The following is a 23,790-nucleotide window of genomic DNA, read 5'->3' as shown; positions in this document are numbered from 1 at the left end:
AATGATGACTGCAATGCAAGTTATTACAATACATGTTTGTCAATGAGACATTCCTTTTTATGTATTCATGGCATCTTTCAAAACAACACTTGAAAAATTAAAGGACAATAGGAAATGGTAAAAGACAAAAAGCAACACCAGGAAACAAGTGAGAACTATTTGAAGGTCACACAGCATTAGAGCACAGATACGGAAATTAGAAAAAAGATACAAAAATAATTCAAATAGTGGGTAAGATCAGAACTAGGAGAAGCCACACAATTAAAAAAAGTAATAAGGAGTTTGCAGGACGATCTCCTCAGGGAGCAAATGTTGTAGAATGACAGTTTCAAAGCAATGATATCCCAGTTAACATGACGTCTTGTTTGCGCATAAGCAAGCTACAGACCCATTTATGGTGCTTCGTGTAAAAAAACAAATGTTATGCAATATAACAATATTTTTCATTGATGATTAATTTGTGACACCTCAGGCCACAAATATTCTTAGAAAGTGATATCCATAAGTGATACCGGGCAAGTTCACAACCCTTGTCTGGCCCAGATAACATATCAGGAAACTTATGTGAACTTCACTCATCTTAATTAAACCTACTATATACTACATACATATTTAAGATACACAAAACAAATCCATACCTATATCTTGATTTGTCCAAAATGCTGAGGCCCACAAAATATAAATAAATATTGTTATTATCATCCTGATGTGTGTTAAAAAAGTTAAGCAGGTCCAAGGTGTAACTGGGGCACAGGTCAGGTGGCAGCCTGAGCGTTGACCCTGTCAGTCCTTGATGGACTGGTACAGGCGGAGTTGATGACTCAGGTAAACACGATAAATGTCATTCACCTCAGCCAGCTTCAGCATTTCCTCTGTGTGCAGCAGCTGAGTTTAACCAGTCTTATCGGCTGCACGTGGAATTAACCTGCATCAGTGTTCATGGGAAGTCCATGGTCACAGCTTTTATTCCTCAGTGCAGGGGCTTAAAAAGGCGGGTCAAGGCTGAGTTTGTCTAGTGCAGGTGAAATCCTGTATAAATAGAGGACTGAGGCTAAGGTTTAGGCTGTTTGTGCTCTCTGGGGTTTTTCTGAGTAAGTTTTCTTTCCTGCCTCACCATGTTTTCTGTTGAAGAGGACATTGCAGACCGCGCTTGCTCTGGCTACCAGGATCAGCATCCCCACACTATCCTTTACAACATCTTGTGCTGGAGGGACAGCGACCACCTCAACGGCGAAGCAAACTCTTACCTCACGTCACACACCTGCCACTGCAAGCAGAGGAAGGTTCGCCTGAAGGACCCGACGGCCACCTGTCAAGTTGCCTCCAGTGTGCTGATCAAAACCGTCTGCTTCATGAGGAGTTTACCATCCTTCAGTCAGCTTCCACTGGGAGATCAGTCAGCACTGTTAACACACTGCTGGGTTCCATTATTTGTTCTGGGGCTAGCACAGGAAAGGATTATGTTTGAAGTGACTGATGTTCCAAATCCAAGTATCTTGAGACAGATTTTGCTCAGGCCGGGACTTTCTGAAAAGGAGGTGGACCAAGCAACTCTTGCCGGAGTCCACAGACTGAGAGCTTGCTTGTATCAGCTGTGGGATCTGGATCTCAGTCCTAAGGAGTACGCTTACCTGAGGGGGGCTACGTTGTTTAACCCAGGTACAAACTCTCTTTCCATTGTCTGTTTTAATGTCAAAGTAGTTTTTAAAGAATGTGTGTTAACCTGAGTACGATTGAGTTATTTTTTTAGAGTTAATCGTTTATAGATAATAAATTATAGAAACAAAACAGTAAAAAGTTCTAAAATTAACAATAGTGCATATTTTAGTATTAATGTTATTGCGTATAATAGAAATCAAGTTTCTATTTTGATGAAACCAACCATTTTTAATCATTAGAAAATATTTGTATTCCATTTAATTACACATGAATGATTGAACCCCTCTGTGGACATGCTGTTTTAGATGTAGTGGGAATACAGTAGGTGTCTTAGATTTGATACAATAGTGATTCAATTAAATTGAAAGCGGATAATTATGTTAAATATCTATGTCTATTATTAATCCCTTATAAAATCTACAATTGAAAATATTTAAATTTTTCAAATCCAACAGCAGTTTCAACTGCTGGATGTGTTTTGTCCCATGACTCAAGAATCAGTGATACAATATTATATTAGCATGTATTCTTAATTAAAATTGCATAATGTAAAAAGCTGCTCCTCCAATAGGGAGTCACATTAAATACAAAGAAATATATGATACTGTTGTGTTTCAGTAGCTATGTTGACCAATTTGTTGAATATGAGCAGAAGCCTCTCTTCTCCCACTATAGCTGTTCGGGGATTGAGCGCCATGTTGCTCATCGAGGGCCTCCAACAGGAAGCACAGAGGGCTCTCCAGGAAGTCATCCACCTGCTGCACCCGGAGGACGCCAGTCGCTTCAGGCACGTCTCTCTAGCAGCCTCCACCACCCAGAACGTCAGCCACAGCTTGGTCACAGAGCTTTTCTTCAAGCCAGTTATTGGCAACACAAACATGTTGCATTTATTAACAGACATGCTGTTTGTCCAATGAGGTTACAGAGAAAATGTTGGTTTTAAACAGATTGTTTTCCATTTGGCACAAAATGTTTTATTCACTATCAATTGTTTATTTTGGTTTCTGTTTTTATCTCTACCATGTAAGGTGACCTTGACTGCTGTGAAAGACATATATAAACATATATATATATATATATATATATAAATAAAATTCACTATTATTAACTAGAGTGAAAAGTGGATGAAAGAAAGGTTTCAATCCCTTTTTAATGATGCATCGGTTCTGTGAAATCATAGAAATCAACAACAAAAAACATACTTTGACTCCCTCATGTGGCCATGTGGCAAACAACAAGCAAATGCCTCCTCCTGTAGTTTCACTTAATTCATTTTATTGGTTTCCAACGAGACATCAGTTAAAAGATGGTTTATTGTGAATGCCAACACATCTTTGCTGAAAATGTACATTTCCTTTTGGTGGAGACCCAAGTGTTTACAGGACAAACTCTGGTAGAATGTACGAATGAACTGAAGATACAGAAATTTCCCGTGGAATAAAAAAGGATGTTACAGTTTGTACGTTTTTCAAGCCTCATTAGTCAATTTGCTCTTTTTTGCATCATGACACAAACTAGAACAACCTGTTTTACACATTCAATTATAACAAGGCTGATGTTGCAGCCAAATCATGACATTGACTTATTTCAAGCATCTTGGACCATGTTACCTCAAGACAAAAATAGTTAAAGATTCCTTACATTGACATTTAAAAATGCTAGTGATCTGCCAAGTTATGTTTAGAATAAGTGTACAAGCTACCCATGAGTATTAAATGAAGCCGTTACTGTAAGGTCCATGCCCAACACCAACCATAAACTAATGCTGATAAGACGGCCACAGTGCTGAAGAAAAATCCCCTTGAGTCACCTGAACAAATTCCCACCAGGATCCAAGAGCAAACACAGCAAAGCGTATTGGTATGAAAAACAGGCTTTCACCTCGTGAGACAGCCTGGTACAGCAGGCTATAGTCATTGACACAACCTGAAGTACAGCTGCAGCTCACACAGTCAAAAACAGTGTCCTACATTAACAGCTATCTACTTCATATGAACTTCATGTTACAATATTATGACACTATGCACTACACTAAACACACAACTTAAAAAGCACAATGGAGATAAAAAAGATTTATTTTGACAAAACAAAGAAAGCTAGCATCCTTTTTTGGTTCTCTTAGACATAAGCAAATAATAACCAAAAAAATAATGAATTTTAGGAAATATATTGTTAATGGGCATAAAGGCAAAAAACCACAGGGTAGAGCAAGATATGTCCAAAGGTAAAATGCCCACCAGCACTTTTTAAAAGGTGCAGTAGGGAACATTTACAAACATAAACTTTTTGTCATATGTGCTTAAACTGTTGGTATCATATCTAAAACATGAGGCAGGTAATATCAAAACAAAATCTGTCTCCTCTGGCTCAACCTAGAGCTTGTACTACAATTTGGTAGAATGTAACCAAATCAGCAACAAGAGCGAGGAGGAGTGTCTGACTGAGTTTCCATCACAATACGACTGGTGAGCATGGTTCTACTTTAAAGTTGTGAAGTGCCTAGGCAGTCAGCGGTTTGGCCATCATGTAACTGCTTGCAGAATTGGTTCATTGTGTAGCATGAGCTAGCTACATGTCCGTTTTACATTCAGTTAGCCCAGCTAGCGGCAGATGTCATGTCAACCTGTTTTCAGACATGACCTGTGGGTAAAGTCCAGAGAATTTGGTCGGGGTTTTACCCGTACTATGCCTTTCACACGTGCACAACACAGCAGGAGGTTCTCTGCACAGGCACGTTCACAACAGCATCAAAACCTCCACATTATTCAGGTGAGAGGTGGAGCAGCCGAGTACAGCAGGCTGAAGCAGGAAGTAAAATATTAATCCCACTGCTGTTTCTGTACAGCACCCGGACACCACTCTTATCACCGCAAACTCTCTTGACACCTTCTCTGCGTCTTCTACATGGGTGACGCCGCTTTTTGAAACCTTCCCAAGCAGCTTTAAGCTCACCCAAAACATTTCATAACATTGTTTTCAAAAAACATTTCATAACATTGTTTTCAAAAAACAAGCTGCAAACGGTCGTGGTAAAGAAATGATCCAATAAAAAAACCTGCAGTTAAACAACTTTTTGTTTTTTACATTTTTTCGAGTTAATGAATAAACAAAATATTGCATGTAAAGAGGTTTAGCTCGGCCAATGTTGTTACCTTTGGACAGATTCAAGCTAGTATTCCTATCTATTTTCAGTCTAAATTATAAGCTAAGCTAATTGGCTGTCATTTCCGATTCCTTTTAGCGTACAGACATCAGAGCAGTATTAATCTTCTCAATTAAATCTCTGCAAAAAAGCAAATAAGTGTATTTTTTCTAAATGTTGAACCATTCTTTTGACATGTTTTACCCCCCTGTTTGTTTTTGATCACAATTTTCAATAAAAGCACATTCTGATTTCTAGTGTACTAGCAAGCAAGCAAATCATTTATGGCCGGTGATATAAAACTGTCTTTTTCTTCAGGCCAAATACAACCACTTCATTATTTCGATTTTACTTCTTGAGACCTTTACTGGTCAAGTTAAATATAGAGATTTGTCAAATTATGACAAGCATAATTTCTGATCATAATGTAGAATTACTGGCTGTAAATAGGTTATATAAAACTACTCAAGAGGACAGCTTAAAATCTAACACACAACTGTGCACAATCAAATCTACAATGATGATGTGAAAAACACAACTCTTCAATTCATTTTTATAGAACTAAATTTAAATGTTCTTTGCATAACAGCACAATAATCTAACCAGCAGATAAGAGTCAGGAGCACAACTCCTTCAAAAGCTGCTGGTGATTTCCATCAAGCAATCCTTCAAATATACACATGACATTCATCAACCATAAATAACGACACACAGAGCCCTGAGTTCACTGAAGTCCTTCAAGACAATGTGAGTTTTCACATTTTCTTTTTCCACTGAAAAACAATGGTCTCTTCAAAGAGCTTGGCTCAGCCAGTGACTCCTGTGCAAGTAGTGTCTCCTTTCAATGTCTAATAACTGACCTTGTGGACACAGCAGGACTAATTATTCAAGCATAGACCAGCAGCATGGAGCAGGAATCATGTTCTCACAGAGGAGCCAATCATTGAGACACCGGAGGAGCTAGTCTCAGTGCGAGAGGGCGAGTAGGCTGAGCTAGATGTATGACCTATAAGGACAAAAACAAGGATAGGAAAAAGAAACGGCGATTAGACTGGAGACAGGAGACTGAGCAATGAGCTTTGAGTTCTCATAACTGCCATCCTCATTCACTCTGCACTGCAACTACAAATCATTTCACACTCGCTGCTGGGATGATACAGAAGAAAGAGGATAAGCATTTCAGGTAACTAAAATTACCGTCCTTTGGTTGTATGCCTCAGGGCGGTAAGTGCAATTTCAGTCTACATACATTTGTTCCAGACTTACATGAGTTCACTGGGACCTTTACTGAAATCTAATCAGTCAATCTGTCCAAGTGACAACTGGTCATAATTTGAAGAAATTTAAGGCAGACTTGAGATATCATGTGCAAGAATGTGCAAATATGTTTTGTGACCTTGACCTCCGACCAACCCAAATCCAACCAGTAAATCTGTGAGTCAAAGTGAATGTTTGTGCCAAATTTGAATGGATCATCTTTTTTTAAGATAACAGATTGGAGGTAAAATGGGGTTTTGTGACATCATACTGACTTTGACCTTTGACCATCAAATTCTAATCAGGCAGTCCTAGAGCTCCAATGAATTTTTCAGCCACTTGTAATGAAATTCCCTGCTGGTGTATATCACATTTACAAGAACGTAAGTTCACCATGACCTTGACCTTTGACCTTCAACCACCAAAATCAGTTCAACTAAACATTTGTTTTAAATTTGTTGAAATTCTCTCAGGGTATTTCTGAGCTTTTAAGTTTACAAGACCACATGCGTGTTTTGTAACAAATTTAAAGAAATGCTAAGAATGTGTTATTAAGATAGTGGTAACAATAATGAAACGGTCGAATAACCTGAAAAGCTTTTCTCAGACATTAACTTGGGAGAATGTCTGCAGAATTGGGTCTGGACTCTCTGGAGTTTGCCTTGCACACATGGACAACGCAGCAGGGGACTTCATTCTCAGAGGCATTCACGACAACACAGGAATCTCCGGGCTGTTTAGGTGAGCAGTGGCCCAGCAGGCAGAGATAGGATGTAACCATATACTTTATATAAAGACAAAGTAATGTATTAATTCCGCTGCTGAGATCACAGATTTTTGTTTACAGCACATCGACACCGGCATATGCCTTCTTCACCAAAAACTCTCAACAGTTTTGTCAGTGTTTTCCACATGCTTTATAGTCCTGAAATATTTGTAATCTTTTTTTTTGTTTTTCATTTTTTGCATGTGATGCGTGATAGAAGCAAATTTTGATTCAGCCAAACCTGTAGGGAGAACTAAATATGCAAATGTTTAATGAGGAAGTAAATAACTCAGTACTGTTGTTAAACCTCAGGAACTCACAGCATGCATTTTACTGTAATCAGAAACTTAATTTAGAAGGAAATCCATAAATTATAATACATTCATCAAAATTAATGCATGGGTTTATATTTGACATGAAAAGCAACTGAAAAAAACCCTAAAAGAAAGTGAATGAAAGTCGGAGATTTAGGATATAAACCAAAAATGTTCTGGCTTTAGACCCATTTTTTTTTTAGTCATAACAGCAGCATGTACATGTTCACCCTGCAGTCCTCATTTCACTGATAAAAACTATTGACATTTCAGTTCAGCCTGGTGCAGCACTCCAAACACTGCAGGTTCAGGGTAAATTTAAACAGTAACTGTTTGCTGGGACGTTAGTCCATGAATGAATATTTTTCAGTTGACCCACAAAGCTTCTGTTATGGTTGTTTCCTGATGATATAGCTGACCCAGTAAATGTTTACACATCACACAGCAGTTTACTTGGAAATAGATCAAGATCTGAAAACATGGTGTCTGTCCATATAAAGTGAACTGGCCAAGGCTCATTGTTCTTACCATATAACAGAGAAGTAGATTAAAAATACAGAATCAAACCAACGGAACTTCACCATAAAGACGTATTTGTCTGTGCAAACAAGCCCTTTGTATTATTAGATTAAAATTAAATTCACATTTGTGTTTTCACCTATTTTGTTAATCCCTCAACCTTCATGGTTATTGAATGGTAAAATAAGATTTTAGTGGTGCACAGAGGTGACTAGACACATTTTTTTAAATTAATACAAATTAAATTTGATTACTTTTCGACCTGAATTTTACGCCTGGTAGTGAGAAGAAAGCTTTCAACCTGACTGCTGATGCTTGCAAAACAATCAAAATTAAAATATTTAAACAATGAGCAATAGTCAGACACAATTTTTACAGGGATGCAAAGAATGTGGATTAGTAATCCATTATAAATGAAAAGTTCATATCTAGATAAAAAAATATCCCTGAAGCATGACCTCATTAGTTTGTTTCAAAATCCTGACAACAGCCCTGTACCTTCAAAGAGATCCATGTGATCTGTTCTTACTATAATAATTTAATTTATAAAACACAGGTTGATTTGAGTGCAACATATTAGTAAAGAAAACAATGCCTTGCTTAAAATTCAGCCTCTGAAGTTGATGTTAAAGAACTTATCCTGAGGAAGTCAACCAGACTATTTACTGCTCATGCAGGACTATGCTGATATTATGGATTATCCTCTCTTACAAAAGCCAAATAAATCTTGGTATACAATATAAAAAATACATACATAATTTTTTTAAGTAAAGAATACTGAGAACATAATAAAGACTGATTTCTTACCTCCATTGTGTCTCCACATCTCCCTGGCACACTTGTCAGAGGAGGTCAGTTCGGATATTTGGATGTTTGGATTTGATTTGTAGTCATCTGAAGGAAAAAGTGATGGACACTCAGTGGTAGAAACGCACCTTGACAGAGGCAACACTGATGTTTTTTTTTGTTGTTTTTTTACAGTGGTGCTGTTTTGCAATTACATAGGCCCTGTTCAGACCATTAACATCAGTCCTAAAAGACACAATCACAAGTACAATCTCACTTTCCTGCTCTATATGCAAATAATCACAACATGTGGCTGCATAAAAATAGGTTTGAACTGTAGTTGGTCCGAGGACGTCAGCAGAGTCGGGGGAACGTCATTTGTGACCCTGGGTCATGATTATAGATATGATTATCTATGTTCAGCTTGTCTTGTGTGTGTTAACTTACTGGGAACCCTTGACAGCTTAAGTTTTCAATGTCACAGAATGAAAAATATCTCTACACAGAAAATTACTCATATTAAAGATTAGAAGTAGATAACATGAACTTAATGACTCTTCTTAAAAAAAAAAAAAATAACTGACTCACAATTTACTGAGAGTGTAGAGGACAAAGCTGCACTCATATAGTGTAAGTTTATATTTCTTTGAATGCTCTCAATATGATCACAATACATATAAACATTTGAGAAAAAGTGCTTCCTGGACTCAAAGTGAGTTAGTTTGAGGAGCTCTTTGGATCAGAATACATATGGCTAAGGAATTATTAAAAAAATATATCTTCGTTTACTGTTTAAAATGCCTTCATTGTCATTTTGACAGCTACAAAGAGAGTGCTTTGACGTTTTTTTGTAATTTTTAATACTTTTTAAGTGTCGTCCTCAGCACTTCATTATTGATCTTGTGACTACAAAGTGCTGACTCATTCATTTGTACAATGTTTGTGCTGACAAGACAAACAGTTTTGCTTCAGTGATTCTGAAGCAAAACTGTTGACGCAAGTATTAAATGTCAGACGGGTACATTTTCATAACCTACCCATCTTGTTAGGACGAATAGGAAGCTGATGCACACGTACTCTCACACAGCCTAACTGATAACCTGTATTACTGTACATGCAGTGTATTTGTTCGTGGGTGGACGATAGGGTCACCTTCCTGTGATACTCGGCTGAATCAACTACGTGCAGCGTAGAAAGGCCAAGTTGTAGTGGTTCCGTTTCATTGGGAATATAAATACATTGTGTGAAACTTTAACAGAGGAACTCAGTACTTGCTTATTAGCTGATTATTATGAATGCATATGGGAGAAACACTGGCTTACTGTTGTTGCTGAATCTCAAGGAATCGCTCTCCCTCATTGTCTCATTCCCGCTGTCGGACAGCGTCCTCTCCATCCTGGACGGGGTCGGCCTCTTCCTCGCACTCTTCCGGGTGCTGATGCGGATGATGCCACGCACCAGCCGACACTCCGCTTCCTGCTCGTCCATTTTGTGCTCCTCTGCCAGCGAATTGATGAGCTGATCGATGTCCTTGCTCTTCCTCAGAAACAAAGAGTCTGAGGTGCACCTCGCCAGCTCGTCGATTTGATACTCAGAGTAGAGTTCCAGCAACTTCTTGGTAATAAGAGAGTCCAGGTCCTCTGTGCCCTCCTCCCAGTCGTCGAACCTCATGGACTCATGCAGGGACGGATTGCCGGGCTGTGTTTGAACACCGGCCGGAACCACATATGATAATTTGGGTTCGACCTCTAAAAACTCCCTTGGACTGTCCACTTTGACTCCAGCGATGTGGAGATCCCCAAGCCAATCTGTGTGATCCTCCTCTTTGTTGTCTCCTGGGCTCACACTTTGGAGGCTCACCTTCTCTGGCTCATCTGGAGAGCTGTCGTTTGGCGCAAGGCACAGAGCAAGAGGGGAACCCTGGCAGACCCTGTACAGGCCGCAGGTCAGCACGCTGCATAGAAAGGTCCTGCAGCTGCCTGGAGAGGTGCAGGGGTTGCAGGTTTGTGCCCCAGAGGAATGGTCGGCGGAGCCAGGAATGAAGCCAATGGTCTCGGACTCCTTCCCATTTGCATCCTTCAGGTGAGCTTTGTGGATGGTCTTGGGCTCTGGGCTCGGCGGCCTCTCTTCCACCGGGTCCACACAGCGCTCCTCGTATGACGACCTCTGGCTGCTGCTCTGGCTCGCTCTGTGCCTGTAGCCACCACGCCCTGAGCTGTGCCTCAGACTGCCAGTGCTCACGTCAGCAGACATGACTTACTGGCTCCGAGGTCTGCATACACAAACATAGAAAAAAACAAAAAAATGTTGAACTGAAATGAAACAAGGCAGTCTGTGTTGAGTTGGCATCACTAAACAACTTCTTGATATTCTGCAATCAATCCGATGAGTCAGACCAAACCTGAAATCACTTCTAGCCACCTGAGGGCATCTCTGTTTAAAACTGATGTGAAAGTGCTATCCCCAGGTGGCGGGTAAACCAACCCAACTGGTTCTATGGAGGATGTCTACGCACTTAAAGTCTCAGATCACATATACTGCATTTGCGTTATGTGGATTTCTCAAATTGAACCAAAGTGTTTCAATGTTAAATAAAGTAAAAGAAGAGTTATATGGACGTGCAACCAAACACAGGAGCTTAATTTAACAATCTTGGAATTGAATGTCCCTTTGCTCATGTGGAAAAATTTGGTTTAACAATTAAACAAAAGTAAGATAAAATATCATCATTAAGTCTGATTCAGTCAATTAGCCAATGCAGACCTCTTTAGAGTAATAAGCTAATAATAATAATAATAATAATAATAATTATCCACCAATACAGTAAACCAGGTTATTGTTAACAAACTAAAACTACATCTCACTGAGTTTTGAGTTTTCTTCGGTCCTTTTTCAACCGAGCTTAAAGACGGCGACAACAGGATAGCCGCTAATGTTTATTTTCACTTTCATGGCGACCTGTCACTGCTGCTCTTTCCTCCATTAGAGGACGTCCGACTTCTAGAGTAAACACTGACTTACAGCCGACTCGTCCCCGGACTCGCTCCCTGGTCAATGTCGTCCTCTCCGACCTCTACATTAAAAGACGTCTGGATTTTAAACCATCCTCCACGTCCCTTACAGCGACTCCGCGCCACGAAACCTGCAGCTTCCTCAAAGTTTCCCAACGAATCCGTGTACCTGAGCGTCAAGGTGGAGCCACCGGACCAGGTGGCGACAACAAGTACACGTTCCGGTTACGACTATAAAAATAAAACGAAGTTCAGTGACCACTTTGGCTTAGCATTGGGAATTGTACGGGTTTTACAGTTGTAATCACACATTTTGGATTTATTCCAATCACAAAAGAATTATAACACAGCTGAAAATATATCTTCTTGAAACTCCTTCTACAGTTTACACCACCAAAACGAGAAACACAATGTCAATACTTTTATTTTGAATTGGTTTCCGGCGGCATTGTTCCTGCCTGGTTGTCCTGCGTCAAGTTAGCGTCAGTCCGGTGTCGATTTACCGGATATTGTACAATTTGCAAACAATTTATATACATTTTCCTGAATCTACTAATTGAATTTAAAGAGAAAAATTGATTTTGATTAAATGGTGCGATTATTCCAAACGAGGATATTTCGTAAGGGCCATCAAAATACTTAAAAGTTAACGTTTAAAAGAGACATTTATTTTAGAACGCAAATCAACCGGAAATGCATCTTTTCTCTGTGTTAATTTTGACAAAATCTAATTTGGTGTTTATCACTATAACTCAGTCGTGAATGTTTCGCGACTTATATGTTCTATACGGCTCAAAGTGTAATGGCTGCTTTTTAATTCATGCACACAGCACAGAGTGGATATCCGTAAAAGCGTTTGGCCAGAACGTCCAGGACGGACATGACGGAATGTGGTGTTTACTGATGTTCGATTCCGCAGCTGGATGATGTGAAACAAACACGGACCCTTAAACTAACGATGGACACCTGGGTGCTGGTTGTTTTTGTGGTGAGTACTTCCTAGGGACGGGCTTTGAAATAAGTACTCGAGGAGACATGGAGCATGAGGGGCTGGCTGTTTCGAGCAGGGGGGTCTTTGGGTCATTTACGCCGGAGACCCGTGGTTAAGCACTAGCTTGTTTTCTCCGTGGAATGACGACGTCTGCCCCGCTCGGCTTCCTCCAGGCACACGGCTGCGGGTGATGCTCCCTCTCCCCGGCCACACGCCCCGATCGCCCGCAGCCAACTTCACTGTAAACCATGAAGAACTGCGAGTTCCAGCAAATCGACCCGCGGGCACTTCCGACACCCACCCCGACCCCTCCGCATCACCACCCGGGGAGCGTCACGGCAGAGGAGCCGAGGAGACCCAGGAGGAAGTGGGAAGTTTTCCCCGGGAAGAACCGCTTCTACTGCGAGGGACGGATCGTCGCGGCCCGGCAGAGCGGGGTCCTGCCCCTCACCCTGGGCCTCATCCTCGTCACCAGCGGACTGTTCTTTACATTTGAGTGAGTTCACGGTTTAACCTCAGCTCCGTCACCACCAGGGAGCTGTCTGATGTTTTAGATCAGAGCCGAACTGTAGAGCAGATAACCATGACTCTCAGAAAGAGCGTTAGTTTATGTTATAACTGAGTTGTTACCTAAGAAATTCCAGATTCTGCTTAAAACATCACATTTCTTAACGTAGTCCTGCAAAGTTTTACCAAAAAATAAATGCTAGAGATTTATCTTTGTAGCTGCGAATATACTATGTCATTAGATTAGATTAGATTAGATTCAACTTTATTGTCATTGCAAAGTACATGTACTTATACAACGAAATGCAGTTTAGCATCTAACCAGAAGTGCAAAAAAAGGCAGTAAATGAGTATTGTGCATATTTAAAGTGGAATATGTAAATAAATAAGATATGTACAGTAAGAAATATATATGGAATATGAAGAGTATTAAGAGGTATTGTATCATATAAGAACGATGAATACACTATGAGCAAGATAAATATATAAATATTCTATATGAATACACTATAGGTGGGATAATACAGTAGTAACAAAAATAACAGTCTAGTGCAAATGTTCAAATAATAGGGAATACTGCCAGAATATGGAAATTGCTTTCATTTTATAACTGGGTAGTGAAAGGGTTTTCAGTCCCCAGGGGCTGACATGGTGATTAACAGCACAGAAGAATAATTAAAACCAGATCCCTTAGTAGTGGGTGAAGAAGTAGGCGCAGTTCTAAGAGACTGGGCTGTTTTAATAGGTTCCCGTCCTTTGATATGGTCAGTTCATCTTCTCCCTGTCTGTGGTTGCTCTCTTTCCCCCAGCTGTCCCTTCCTGGTCAAACACCTGACCAGCTGCATACCTGTTATTGGAGGAGTCCTCTTCGTATTTGTGGTCATCACCCTGCTGCAGACCAGCTTCTCCGACCCCGGCATCCTGCCCAGAGCCACACCGGACGAGGCCACAGACATTGAGAAGCAGATTGGTAAGTGCAGCTCAGCTCATTACTTTGAGAGTTTACTCTGTAGCATTCAATTATGTCAAACTTAAGAGAACATACTATTTGTAGCACTGTCATAAAAGCCTTTTTGCGACAGGACACAATTCACAGTAGGGACAGAAGGCTTTGTTGTGCCAACGTCAGCTAATTTCCTCTGAGATCGACACAAGGCAAATTCGAATGGTGCAGCAACCACAGTTTGACAGTTTAATGACGATGAAACCTGTGACACAGCAAACGTTAAGTGTAGAATTTTTGAAAGGATTTATTTCTCGTGCCTGTGCAAATATTTGGGCCATTATTCTATTGAAATGGCATCAAAGCTCCTCCGTTTGGCCGAATATTTCAGGACTGAGAGATGTGTTTCGGCCCTTTTCCACCACAGACCTGTTTGAAGGGCCCCATCTGTTGTGCTCTCTGTTGATTTCAACTCTTACCAACATGATCTTTTCTTTCCAAATGGCATTCTTCCGTGTAGTGACCTCAGTGTTTAAAGTTGGCTTCGTGTGGATCATGTAAACTCCTACTCATGACCAAAGTTTGACTCAGCTGTCCTGCTGCTGTTCCAGCTATTTTCTGAAACACAGTTTTAGTGCTGGATATTTACCCACCATTCTATTTTCAAGGAAATGCTCAGGACATTTTATAGCGATGTTAAATAAATGACAATTATTGAAGTCATAGTTAGACGTGGTGTTGTGGTGGACTTCATTATAGGCCCTGTTCAGACCTGCTATTAACATCTGTCTTGAGAGATCTGATCACTAGTGGTCTCTTTTGAGCAAATAAAGACAAAAGTCAATTGTGTTTGCAAAGACCAAAGGATGTTGTTTTAATCCCGGTTTGAGTTTATAAATGTGTCCGATGATTTATGTGTGTATGTGTCTGCACAGGCGAGCTACGCGGAAAGATTTAGCCAATTTAAGAAGTATCAATCAATATGTGGTGGCTGCAAACAAATCAACGAATGGACACTGAGAAGCATTTAAACCACAGCAGGTCACAGAGGTTAACTGAGTCGGTGATCCTTCATTTGTGGCCGGATTTTATCCCACACAAAATAGTGTGGCCACATGCATCTCAGACCACCTCCCAGTATGATGTGGGTGACAGGGTCTCAGGATGCATTGGGGTGCATTCAGACCTGTCCTTAGGTATGGAACCTGTGTCCGAATGGGGTCACACTAAGAGGGGTTTCTGATACTACTGATGCCAAGTGTGAAGGACCAGGATGTGCATAAAAACTAGGAGAGCTGGAATTAGTGGACAAATAAGGGCTTTATTCACCCAAAGTTTTTACAAAATGTATGATGGGTAACCAAACCAAGCTAAAATGATAGATTTATAAAAAAGATAAAACCTGCTCACCTAAACAGAACGTAACCATCTTAGATCCTACTAACTGGTTTATATTGTCTAATCTGGCTGGTCCATAGATCATTGCAGGCTCCTGTGAACACCCCCTTCAGTCTTAAGCAGAATGGTGCAGTGCAATCATTCAGGTTCTCTGCTTAAACTGTGGTGCTCAGTCTTTGCCAGGTTGCCTGGGGAGGATGTTGGACTTCAAGATACTGACAGCAAAGTGATTTAGCAAGCAATTTATACCTCACTAAATTGAACCAATTGTGTGCACTCAATTTAGAAAACTAAAGTGGGCTAAAGCAAAGGGACTGTCTGGTGTTTTAATGGTGCAGCAGCCGCCACGCGAAGGATGAAAAACGAGAAACGCTTCTCAGTCGAATGTAGTCCAGTACAGCAACACCCGAAACTATGACCTGGTAATAAATATATAATTGAATATACATATCTCCAGCAATGTGACCAAAAACTGAGCATGATGAGCTTCCTAAAGACAGACGATGTGGCAGGGCTATCACATTATATATTTATCACCTTATGGTATAGATTAGTTATACCTAATGAAGTGTGACACCTGAGGCATTTAAAGGTTTATCACAGAAATCATCAAATTAAGATGCACAGAAATCAAAGCAAGTTTTAAAATCCCTGCAAAATCACACGAGAGTTTTCACTCACTCAAGTTGATGAGACGTGTGCTCACATGTGCACGCTGCATGGAGCATCACACATGCTGCACAAATAAGAACAATAAAGGTGTAACCTGTCATTCCCGGATGTTGTGCTCAGACCAGGTTACGTGCTGTGGGAGGGAAGGCAGGGACGACATGGTGAAAGCGAGTATGAGCATCCTCCTACAATTTCAAAAATGATTCAACCTTAAATTACAAAACTTTCCTTTGCGGTTGTTGCACCCACTGCAACTGAGCAGCATCTCACTCGTTTCTTGTATTATTCTGCCATAAATTTAAATAAGCAATGATTGGTGTGTATCCTGTTCTCCATAAAGAGTAAAGGCAAAGACATTAAGTGCTAAGTCGTAGTGTTTCCACAGCAGGGACCAGGGTCTAAAAGAGTTCTAGTCCCTGGTTGGGGGTTAGTACTTTACGAAAGTACTAGAAGGTTTTGGGTTGAGGTTTGCTTAACTTGCTTGATTTTGCAGAGTATGGCAGCACTTTATATCAGTTTTGAATTAGCTTAGTTGTTGAGAGTTGTCATCTCATTTCCAGCATCGCCTCAACAAAACAATTTCCGAGGCGGTAAATCACGAACAACAATACCACCGTCTGCATCTCCTCCATGTTTTCTATGTTGATATAGCATTGTCATTGTTGTTTGGTCTTCCCCATTACTTCCTCCTGGAGGCCTGGAGTGGAACATCTGGTTGTAACCATAGATATATATAAAGACTAGATATCTCGCTCGACGGAGCCGGACGTCACCACATGGCGGCCATCTTGTTGCGGGAGGCTCTCTCACCCATAACATTGTGTTGGTAGTGGTAAATAACCATAACTTGCTCAATTTTCAACTGATTTTGAAACGGTCTGGTTTGTTATAAACGTCAGAGATGTAGTTATGACACTGCATAAATTATTATTTTTTTTTAGAAAATAACATAATTATTCATAAGTACACAGTGTCATATCTACATTGCTGACGTTTATAACAAACCAGACCGTTTCAAAATCGGTTGAAAATTGAGCAAGTTATGGTTATTTACCACTACCAACACAATGTTATGGGTGAGAGAGCCTCCCGCAACAAGATGGCCGCCATGTGGTGACGTTCGTCTCCGTTGGCCGGCAACGCGGCCGAGATATCTAGTGTTCATATCAGTGGTTGTAACTGCCATTTGTTCACACTTTAGCAGGCTAATTTGCCGAATCTCCCAGGGTCTTTAGACATGGAAACACAGGTGAACAGTGGTCTGTAGGAAGCTTTAATTTCCTTGAATAAAGGTTCTGGGTACTGGGTACAACAGATCAGTAAATTAAATAAAGGTTGTCCTCCTGTCTCTTTTCTGCCCTCTGCTCTGTAGACAACACAGGAAACACCAGCTATCGGCCTCCACCGCGCACAAAGGAGGTTGTGATCAACCAGCAGGTGGTGAAGCTCAAGTACTGCTTCACCTGCAAGATGTTCCGGCCTCCACGCACCTCCCACTGCAGCCTGTGTGACAACTGTGTGGGTGAGTACCATGACATTTACCAAGGATAAATAATAAATAAAGGCGTCACAGGGCTACAGAGTACACTAAACCTTTACTCAGAGACAATTCAGTGGAACCGTGGAACCATTCCTCCAAAATTAAAAGCGTTTCTCTTTTTAGTTTTATTGTTAAATCTCCTTTGTTTTGCACTTCTCCTTCAGAGCGATTCGATCATCATTGCCCTTGGGTGGGGAACTGCGTAGGGAAACGCAACTACCGCTTCTTCTACACCTTCATCGTGTCACTCTCCTTCCTGACCTCGTTCATCTTCGGCTGTGTGACCACACATCTAGCACTGAGTAGGTGTTGACTCGGGTCCACAGGAGCTTCATGGTTGAAAAGCAGGCAGGAATTTACTGGTACTAACACAACTGCCTCAAACAGCACCTGCCAGTAACTGTTTGTTTTGCCTCGCTTGTCAGTCTGCCAGACGGGTGGGGTTTCCCACATCAGAGCAATTCAGGTGTCTGATAAGAAAAATATACAGACTGTTTTGATTGTGAATGTAATAAGTGCCTGGTATTTGTCACCACCTGTCTATATTTGTTCATATTTTATTTCATCCTTACATCCTGGTCTTTGTAGGGTTAGAATAAACAGAACTCATTTCAGCTTGACTCTGGTGTTACTGCTTCCCCAAAAGGACAAACTAAATCGCAACTTTTGGTTCGAGAATTCCAACAGACACTTTTCACTTCTTAATAGATTCACAAACACACTTGGGGCCTCACTGTTATTTACTTCCTCTCTTTCAGGGGCTCAAGGTGGAAAAGGTCTGGTGTTTGCTCTGCAAGAGAGTCCCGGCAGATATCCTTTACTCCCAATTGAATCAAATCAAATGATTTCCTCAGTGAATGGACTCTGTCAGTGTTTAGGGTTTTATTCTACTGTTCCTCAAGTATACGGAGGTTCTCCTTAACCCAACCTTTCACTGCAGTGGAGCTGGTGATATGTTTCTTCTCAGTCTGGTCCATCTTGGGCCTCTCGGGCTTCCATACTTACTTAGTTGCTTCCAACCTGACCACCAATGAAGACGTGAGTAATGCATTATGCACCCTTTAAACTCCCAAACGTATTGATTTGTGACATTTATAAAATTCAAAGAAACACATTTGAACCAGATAAGTTATGAGGACTACAAATATTCCGTATTTAAATTGTGACTGTGTTACAGTAGATTATTTGTGACATTGTGTAGGAACTTATTGTTGATGCTTGTACTATCGTTATAACTCGATTAGTAGAAAAAAGCAAACAGCAGAAAACCACCCCCTGCAGATTTTTTAAAACATGTTTAAAACTAGGATGTACTGTCTATGTTTTCCAGATAAAAGGCTCCTGGTCAGGGAAGAGTGGAGAAGATGTCACTAACCCATACAGTCATAAAAACATCTGTATCAACTGTTGTTCTGTGCTCTGTGGACCCATGCCACCCAGGTTAGTCTTCAAAGATATAATGTGCAACAATTATTCATTAAAGTTTCTAAAAGCGAACACTTACATGATCCAAAATGTTTAAAACAATGTTCGCATCCACAAAAATACTAAATAACATTTTATTCAAGGTAACAGGATGATTCAGTTTGGTCGCCTTTTAACTGCATCATATCTGCTTAACCCTGCCAACACTGCTAGCCAGTTAGCCAGTCAGCTGATACCATCCACTGTTTGTGTCGGTCACTTATAATAGATTACGATTATTAATTGCCATTTGAAGTGTAGAGTGAATCAAACTTTATCCCTTATTTGTGAACATGAATCGCATCAGTAATATTTTCAACAGCAATGGTGGTGAAGATGGCAATTCCCATGAACCAGCGCTGCTGAACAACATATTGCAAAAAATACTTTTGTTGTTGTTTTGAATAAGAGACCCCTAACAGCTGGAATAACATATTGAACACTTGAGTCTCACTCAGCAAATGAATTATAATTGAACCCACACAATTAGATCCTTAAGCTGAAGTCATCTTAACATATCTAATTTACATATCTCATATACAGACTACATTTGTTTTATATTAATCCCTCAGATATGCATGTAAGAGACAATTTTTTATGACCAACTGATTATTTTTTAAATTGCACTTTAAATATTCAAGTAAAAATAATTTCTACACTTTTGAACAAACAGCAACACATTCAATCACGATCTCTTCTTCATGTGATGCAAGAATGAGATCCGGTCTCACAATTTAAGCTCTGGCTCCACAGTTAATGTCAGCGATGCTTCTGTAAATTATTTACTGATTTATTATGCAAATATTCCAAAACCTTTTGAGTCTACTTGCTGTACAGTTTTCAAAGTCTCCAATGGATCCTAGCGTTCCTTTGTTTCTCTCCTGTTTCAGCTTGATCGACAGGCGAGGATTCCTGCCCTCAGATGAATCTTCCCAGACAGGCGGCGCGGACATCGAGGTGCCAGCTGCGGCCACTAAAAGCGAGATAAATGTGGTAGGCGGACCTTCCCAGCTTGCTGTTGGCTTGCAGGAAGCCCTCTCTCCTGTGCCTGCACCCCCCAGCTCCCAGCACAGCTCTTCCTCTGCCTGACAGAAGCCTTGTTGCCTGCTGTGCAGCCTCGTGTTGAATGCAGTGTGTGGGTTAATCCATACAAATATTGTTTTATATGACAGTCAGAGGTTTACATATCAGTATTAACAAGTTCTGTCAGTGGAAATGATACTTTTTGAGAGTGTCACGGTGTGAATAATACTGAAATGAGTTTATTAATATGTTATCATTAATTATCAGTTCAGCCGGAGCTCCCTGGTGGGAGGCTAAAGACGAGAGCATCATCTATCTCACCCGTGACCCTGGGGGGTGAGGTGGGAGGGAGTGGCTGTTTGCCTTGTTAGCCTGATTTCTTTAGACACCTGCTGCAGGCAGTTAATGCACTGCTGCACAGCTCAGTCCATCATGAACAAATCAGGTTAAATGCTGTTTTTTCTCTTGTTCTCTTGATATAAGCACCGCAAATATTGATCGCTACATAGATCTATATTTTTATGTTTTATATGTTTTACTTCCTTTATCTTTTTGACATTCTACACCTTAGACTTTAGTAGTTCCTGTGCTTTTTGTGTAGTGCAAGGGTTGTTGTAGGAAGTGAAGACTGAGGTCCTCCTCTTCCTCATGGAGCTGCACTCTTGTTGTTCTCTGACAGCACGACACAGAAAATAAAACCTTTACAGCCCCTTTTGTTTACAAAACGTAACTGTGAGCCACAACACTCTCACATCAGGAAGTAGAGTAGCTGCTGTTTACCATTTAGAATTGAAAGCAGCTCTTTTTTGTTGGCAACAACTGATTTATTTGTGCCTCCAGAATAAGCTGAAAGCCAGTTGAAGCGGAAGTGTTTGTAGTCTAACATTTGGTTTATTATTGAGTTGAGTTTGGGTAAGGTGTAAAAACAGTCTTAATTTGAAACAGTGAAGCCGTGGAGAAAAGCTTTTTCTGCTCCGGCCGTACCTCGTTTTATTGGGCTGGTTCTTCTCCTCCTGTCTCATGTTCATAATCTAATTTATATGTATTAAAAAGGTTAAAGTGCCAATTTATCTGTTGCAAATCAATTCCATCACCACATTTTCCCCTACATCCCTTTATTCTTTGGTGTTTTGTTATGTTTTTTGAGTTTTCCACCCTGTGTTTATACATATTTTTGTATTTTCATGCATCACAAATGCAAAAAATTGAATAAAACAGACCTACTTTTCCATGCAGTTCATCATCTGTGTGTGCTCAGTTTTCATTGTTTCATTTTTTTAGTCTCCTTCCCAGTTTCCATATTAGAGGATAATTGTGTTTTCCAGGAGGAGAAAAGCTCTGAACTAACTGCCCCAGCATCCGTACGTTTGCTGTGTGTCCTAACTTACTGTTCTGTGTGTGTTGTCTGTCTGCATCTGTATTACCATTAGCCACATTTAGATTAGGGAAAACAAGACTTGAGCTTGGTAAGCCTGAATCGAGAGAGAGGGAAAGTGAGTGCAGAGTCTCCAGTGCTGTGCCTGCGTGTCCTCCTGGCTTGCTTCTGCCCTCATGCTTTGCTTTAGGTTGTATGCAATGCAGAGTGCATGATAAAAACAATACAGGTTGCATTGTTTGTAAAACTAATACACACAGTGCAGAGGGGTTTAGCTGTGGCTCACATGTATTCTCTTTAATATTCAAAATTTGTATCCAAGGGTAGCAAAACATAGGAGGAAGCTCCCTCTGACCTATGACACGATAATTGTCCATTTAAATGATGATTCTCTATCAGGACAGTGACATAAGATAAGAACTGAACCAGTAATGATACAGTACCTGATGGATGTATTACGTTTAAGTCATAGGTTTAAGTTTAGGGAGCGCTGTTGGAAACTATCATTGCAATGTGGCCACGTGCTGCCCTAGGAACTAAGTTCTTACACAGCTTTCTACACAATGTATAACTAAACACATTCCATTGATTATTGATTAACCGTTGTTTAAATGGACTTCAGCTTCAGGGCTGAAGACATTTTAACTGTTGCTGAAACATTTTATTAATTAAAGCTGCACTAATTCCTCTTTTAATGTTGACAATTAAAAAACTGCCTTTCTGCCCTAATGTGATTTGTTTATAGTGAGAGCTAATTATCACACAACTGCACTTCTCCATAGCCCTATTGTGTTATAGCCTCTTTCAGCTCATTGCCTGATTTGTATTGCACACAACATGACTGTTTGGTTCACTGTCTCCACTCAGTTGTCAGTGACAAACTTCCAAGCAATCACCAAACAACCAATTAACAAACGTAGTTAATGAACGTAATGGAATATTTAGCCACTGGTAGTTTTCTCACCTAGTGGAGTCTAAAAGAGAGGAGAGCAAAAACGAGAGCACGTAGTAGATGTATAATCATTCAAGCTGCTTTCAGAAATGCACTGAACTCCAGAGATTCTCTATTTTCTATGGAGGCAGTAGTCAGAGTGAGCGGCTCCGGAATATCTGTGGACTTTCTCCATCTGGCCCCCAACTATAAAGTCCACAGAGAGTTGGGAGAATCCGATGTGAGAACACAGCAGGGGATTATAAGGGCCGACATCAGTGTTTCGATGTACTGTAAACAAAAAAAAACCAAATGGATAAGTTACGTCCTGCCTCTGCCGGCGGTGAGTGGTGGTCACTCACCTGAATCCTCTGGAGGATCTGTTGCTGTTGTGAACGAGTCTGAGTAGAGAACCTACGGCTGTGATGTTCATGTGGGAAAGGAATTTCTCCTGAGTTTCTCTCAGAGGTCATGTCTGATAACAGCTATACATATTTACAATTGCCTCATGGGAAGAGTAGGATCCACTGTTTTAGGAGCTTGATACACAGGAGATAAAGTCAACTGCTGCTTTAATTTAGTTTGTTCATACTTTTTAAAATCTGTACCTTGCATGCCACTTAACTTCATTAAGTACACAGTTAGCAGGTAATACTCTAAGATGAACCTGTCAAATATGATCACCGGAGTCTAATGTGCAACACCATGCAAATCTATTACATGAAACTGCTGATTCAGGTCCCTGGTGTGGCCCGCTGGCACTGCACCTCGTCTTTTGTTCATCTTCCACAGTAGTTGATGTATTCGCTGAAGTGATTTAAAACCCTGTTGTTCATCCTGCTCGTCTCACCAGTGCTTGTCGCATCCCCCCCTTCTCCCCTCCTCTTTCTTGTGCCTCCTCAGTGCACACAGGGAACTAAAGGTCTGCTGGAGTCAGCCACTCTCCCTCCGCTCCTGTCCTCCTCGTGCCATCAGGGGAAACCTCAGACAGCTCATACCTGTCCAGACAACAGTGCGGCGGTGAACTCTGACCCCTCAGCGGCACTCTCCACGGGCTGCGGGGCCCGTCACACCGCCGGCTCTCGAGGTGATACCTCTCCTTCACACCACACCAAGACTCACTCGAAGAAAAGTAAACACACAGCTTAACATATTCCCAACCCCACCTTGGACGCCCCCTGTTTCCCCTTTCTCTCCGGATGCTGCCAGCTTCGCCCCTTTGCACCGACGGACACCTTGATGACGACTTTCTCAAGTGAAAACACACATTGTTTGAAGCTTGCATGCTGTAAAACAGTGAGATACAAGTATTCATTATTTTTTTTCTTTTGTTGTGTTTTGGAAATACTGGGTGGTGTTTGAAGAAGGGGATAACAATCACCAAAATGTAATTTTGTGGGAAGTCTTTAAAAGATGCAATTAGGCTTTGGTTTAGTATGGAAAGCAATGTTAAAGACTAGTGGACTAACGGAACTATTTGTCCTTCAGGGAT

General features: G+C 40.7%; 3 protein-coding genes across 3 annotated transcripts; 2 read left to right on the top strand and 1 right to left on the bottom strand.

Moving 5' to 3' along the window:
- Nucleotides 1–886: 886 nt before the first annotated feature.
- Nucleotides 887–3,117, top strand: LOC133025947 (nuclear receptor subfamily 0 group B member 2-like). Its single transcript, XM_061092745.1, has 2 exons — nt 887–1,659; nt 2,335–3,117. Exons 1-2 carry the CDS (start codon nt 1,116–1,118, stop codon nt 2,574–2,576), a joined length of 786 nt encoding a protein of 261 aa, XP_060948728.1. The 5' UTR covers nt 887–1,115; the 3' UTR covers nt 2,577–3,117.
- Nucleotides 2,915–11,636, bottom strand: kdf1b (keratinocyte differentiation factor 1b). Its single transcript, XM_061092743.1, has 4 exons — nt 11,465–11,636; nt 9,766–10,715; nt 8,465–8,551; nt 2,915–5,807 (listed from the first exon to the last, which is right to left on the bottom strand). The coding sequence occupies exons 2-4, from the start codon at nt 10,694–10,696 to the stop codon at nt 5,719–5,721; spliced, it is 1,107 nt and encodes a 368-aa protein (XP_060948726.1). The 5' UTR covers nt 10,697–10,715; nt 11,465–11,636; the 3' UTR covers nt 2,915–5,718.
- Nucleotides 11,637–12,203: 567 nt separating this feature from the next.
- Nucleotides 12,204–23,536, top strand: LOC133025944 (palmitoyltransferase ZDHHC18-B-like). Its single transcript, XM_061092742.1, has 10 exons — nt 12,204–12,442; nt 12,619–12,941; nt 13,762–13,922; nt 17,338–17,487; nt 17,670–17,807; nt 18,264–18,315; nt 18,441–18,543; nt 18,836–18,945; nt 19,860–19,962; nt 23,202–23,536. Exons 2-10 carry the CDS (start codon nt 12,694–12,696, stop codon nt 23,445–23,447), a joined length of 1,311 nt encoding a protein of 436 aa, XP_060948725.1. The 5' UTR covers nt 12,204–12,442; nt 12,619–12,693; the 3' UTR covers nt 23,448–23,536.
- The last annotated feature ends 254 nt before the right edge of the window (nt 23,537–23,790 follow it).

Source organism: Limanda limanda, chromosome 19, assembly GCF_963576545.1.
Source record: "Limanda limanda chromosome 19, fLimLim1.1, whole genome shotgun sequence".
Lineage (NCBI taxonomy): Eukaryota > Metazoa > Chordata > Actinopteri > Pleuronectiformes > Pleuronectidae > Limanda > Limanda limanda.
The sequence above is the reverse complement of the archived record's forward strand: the minus strand, read 5'-3'. Positions and strand labels throughout refer to the sequence as shown.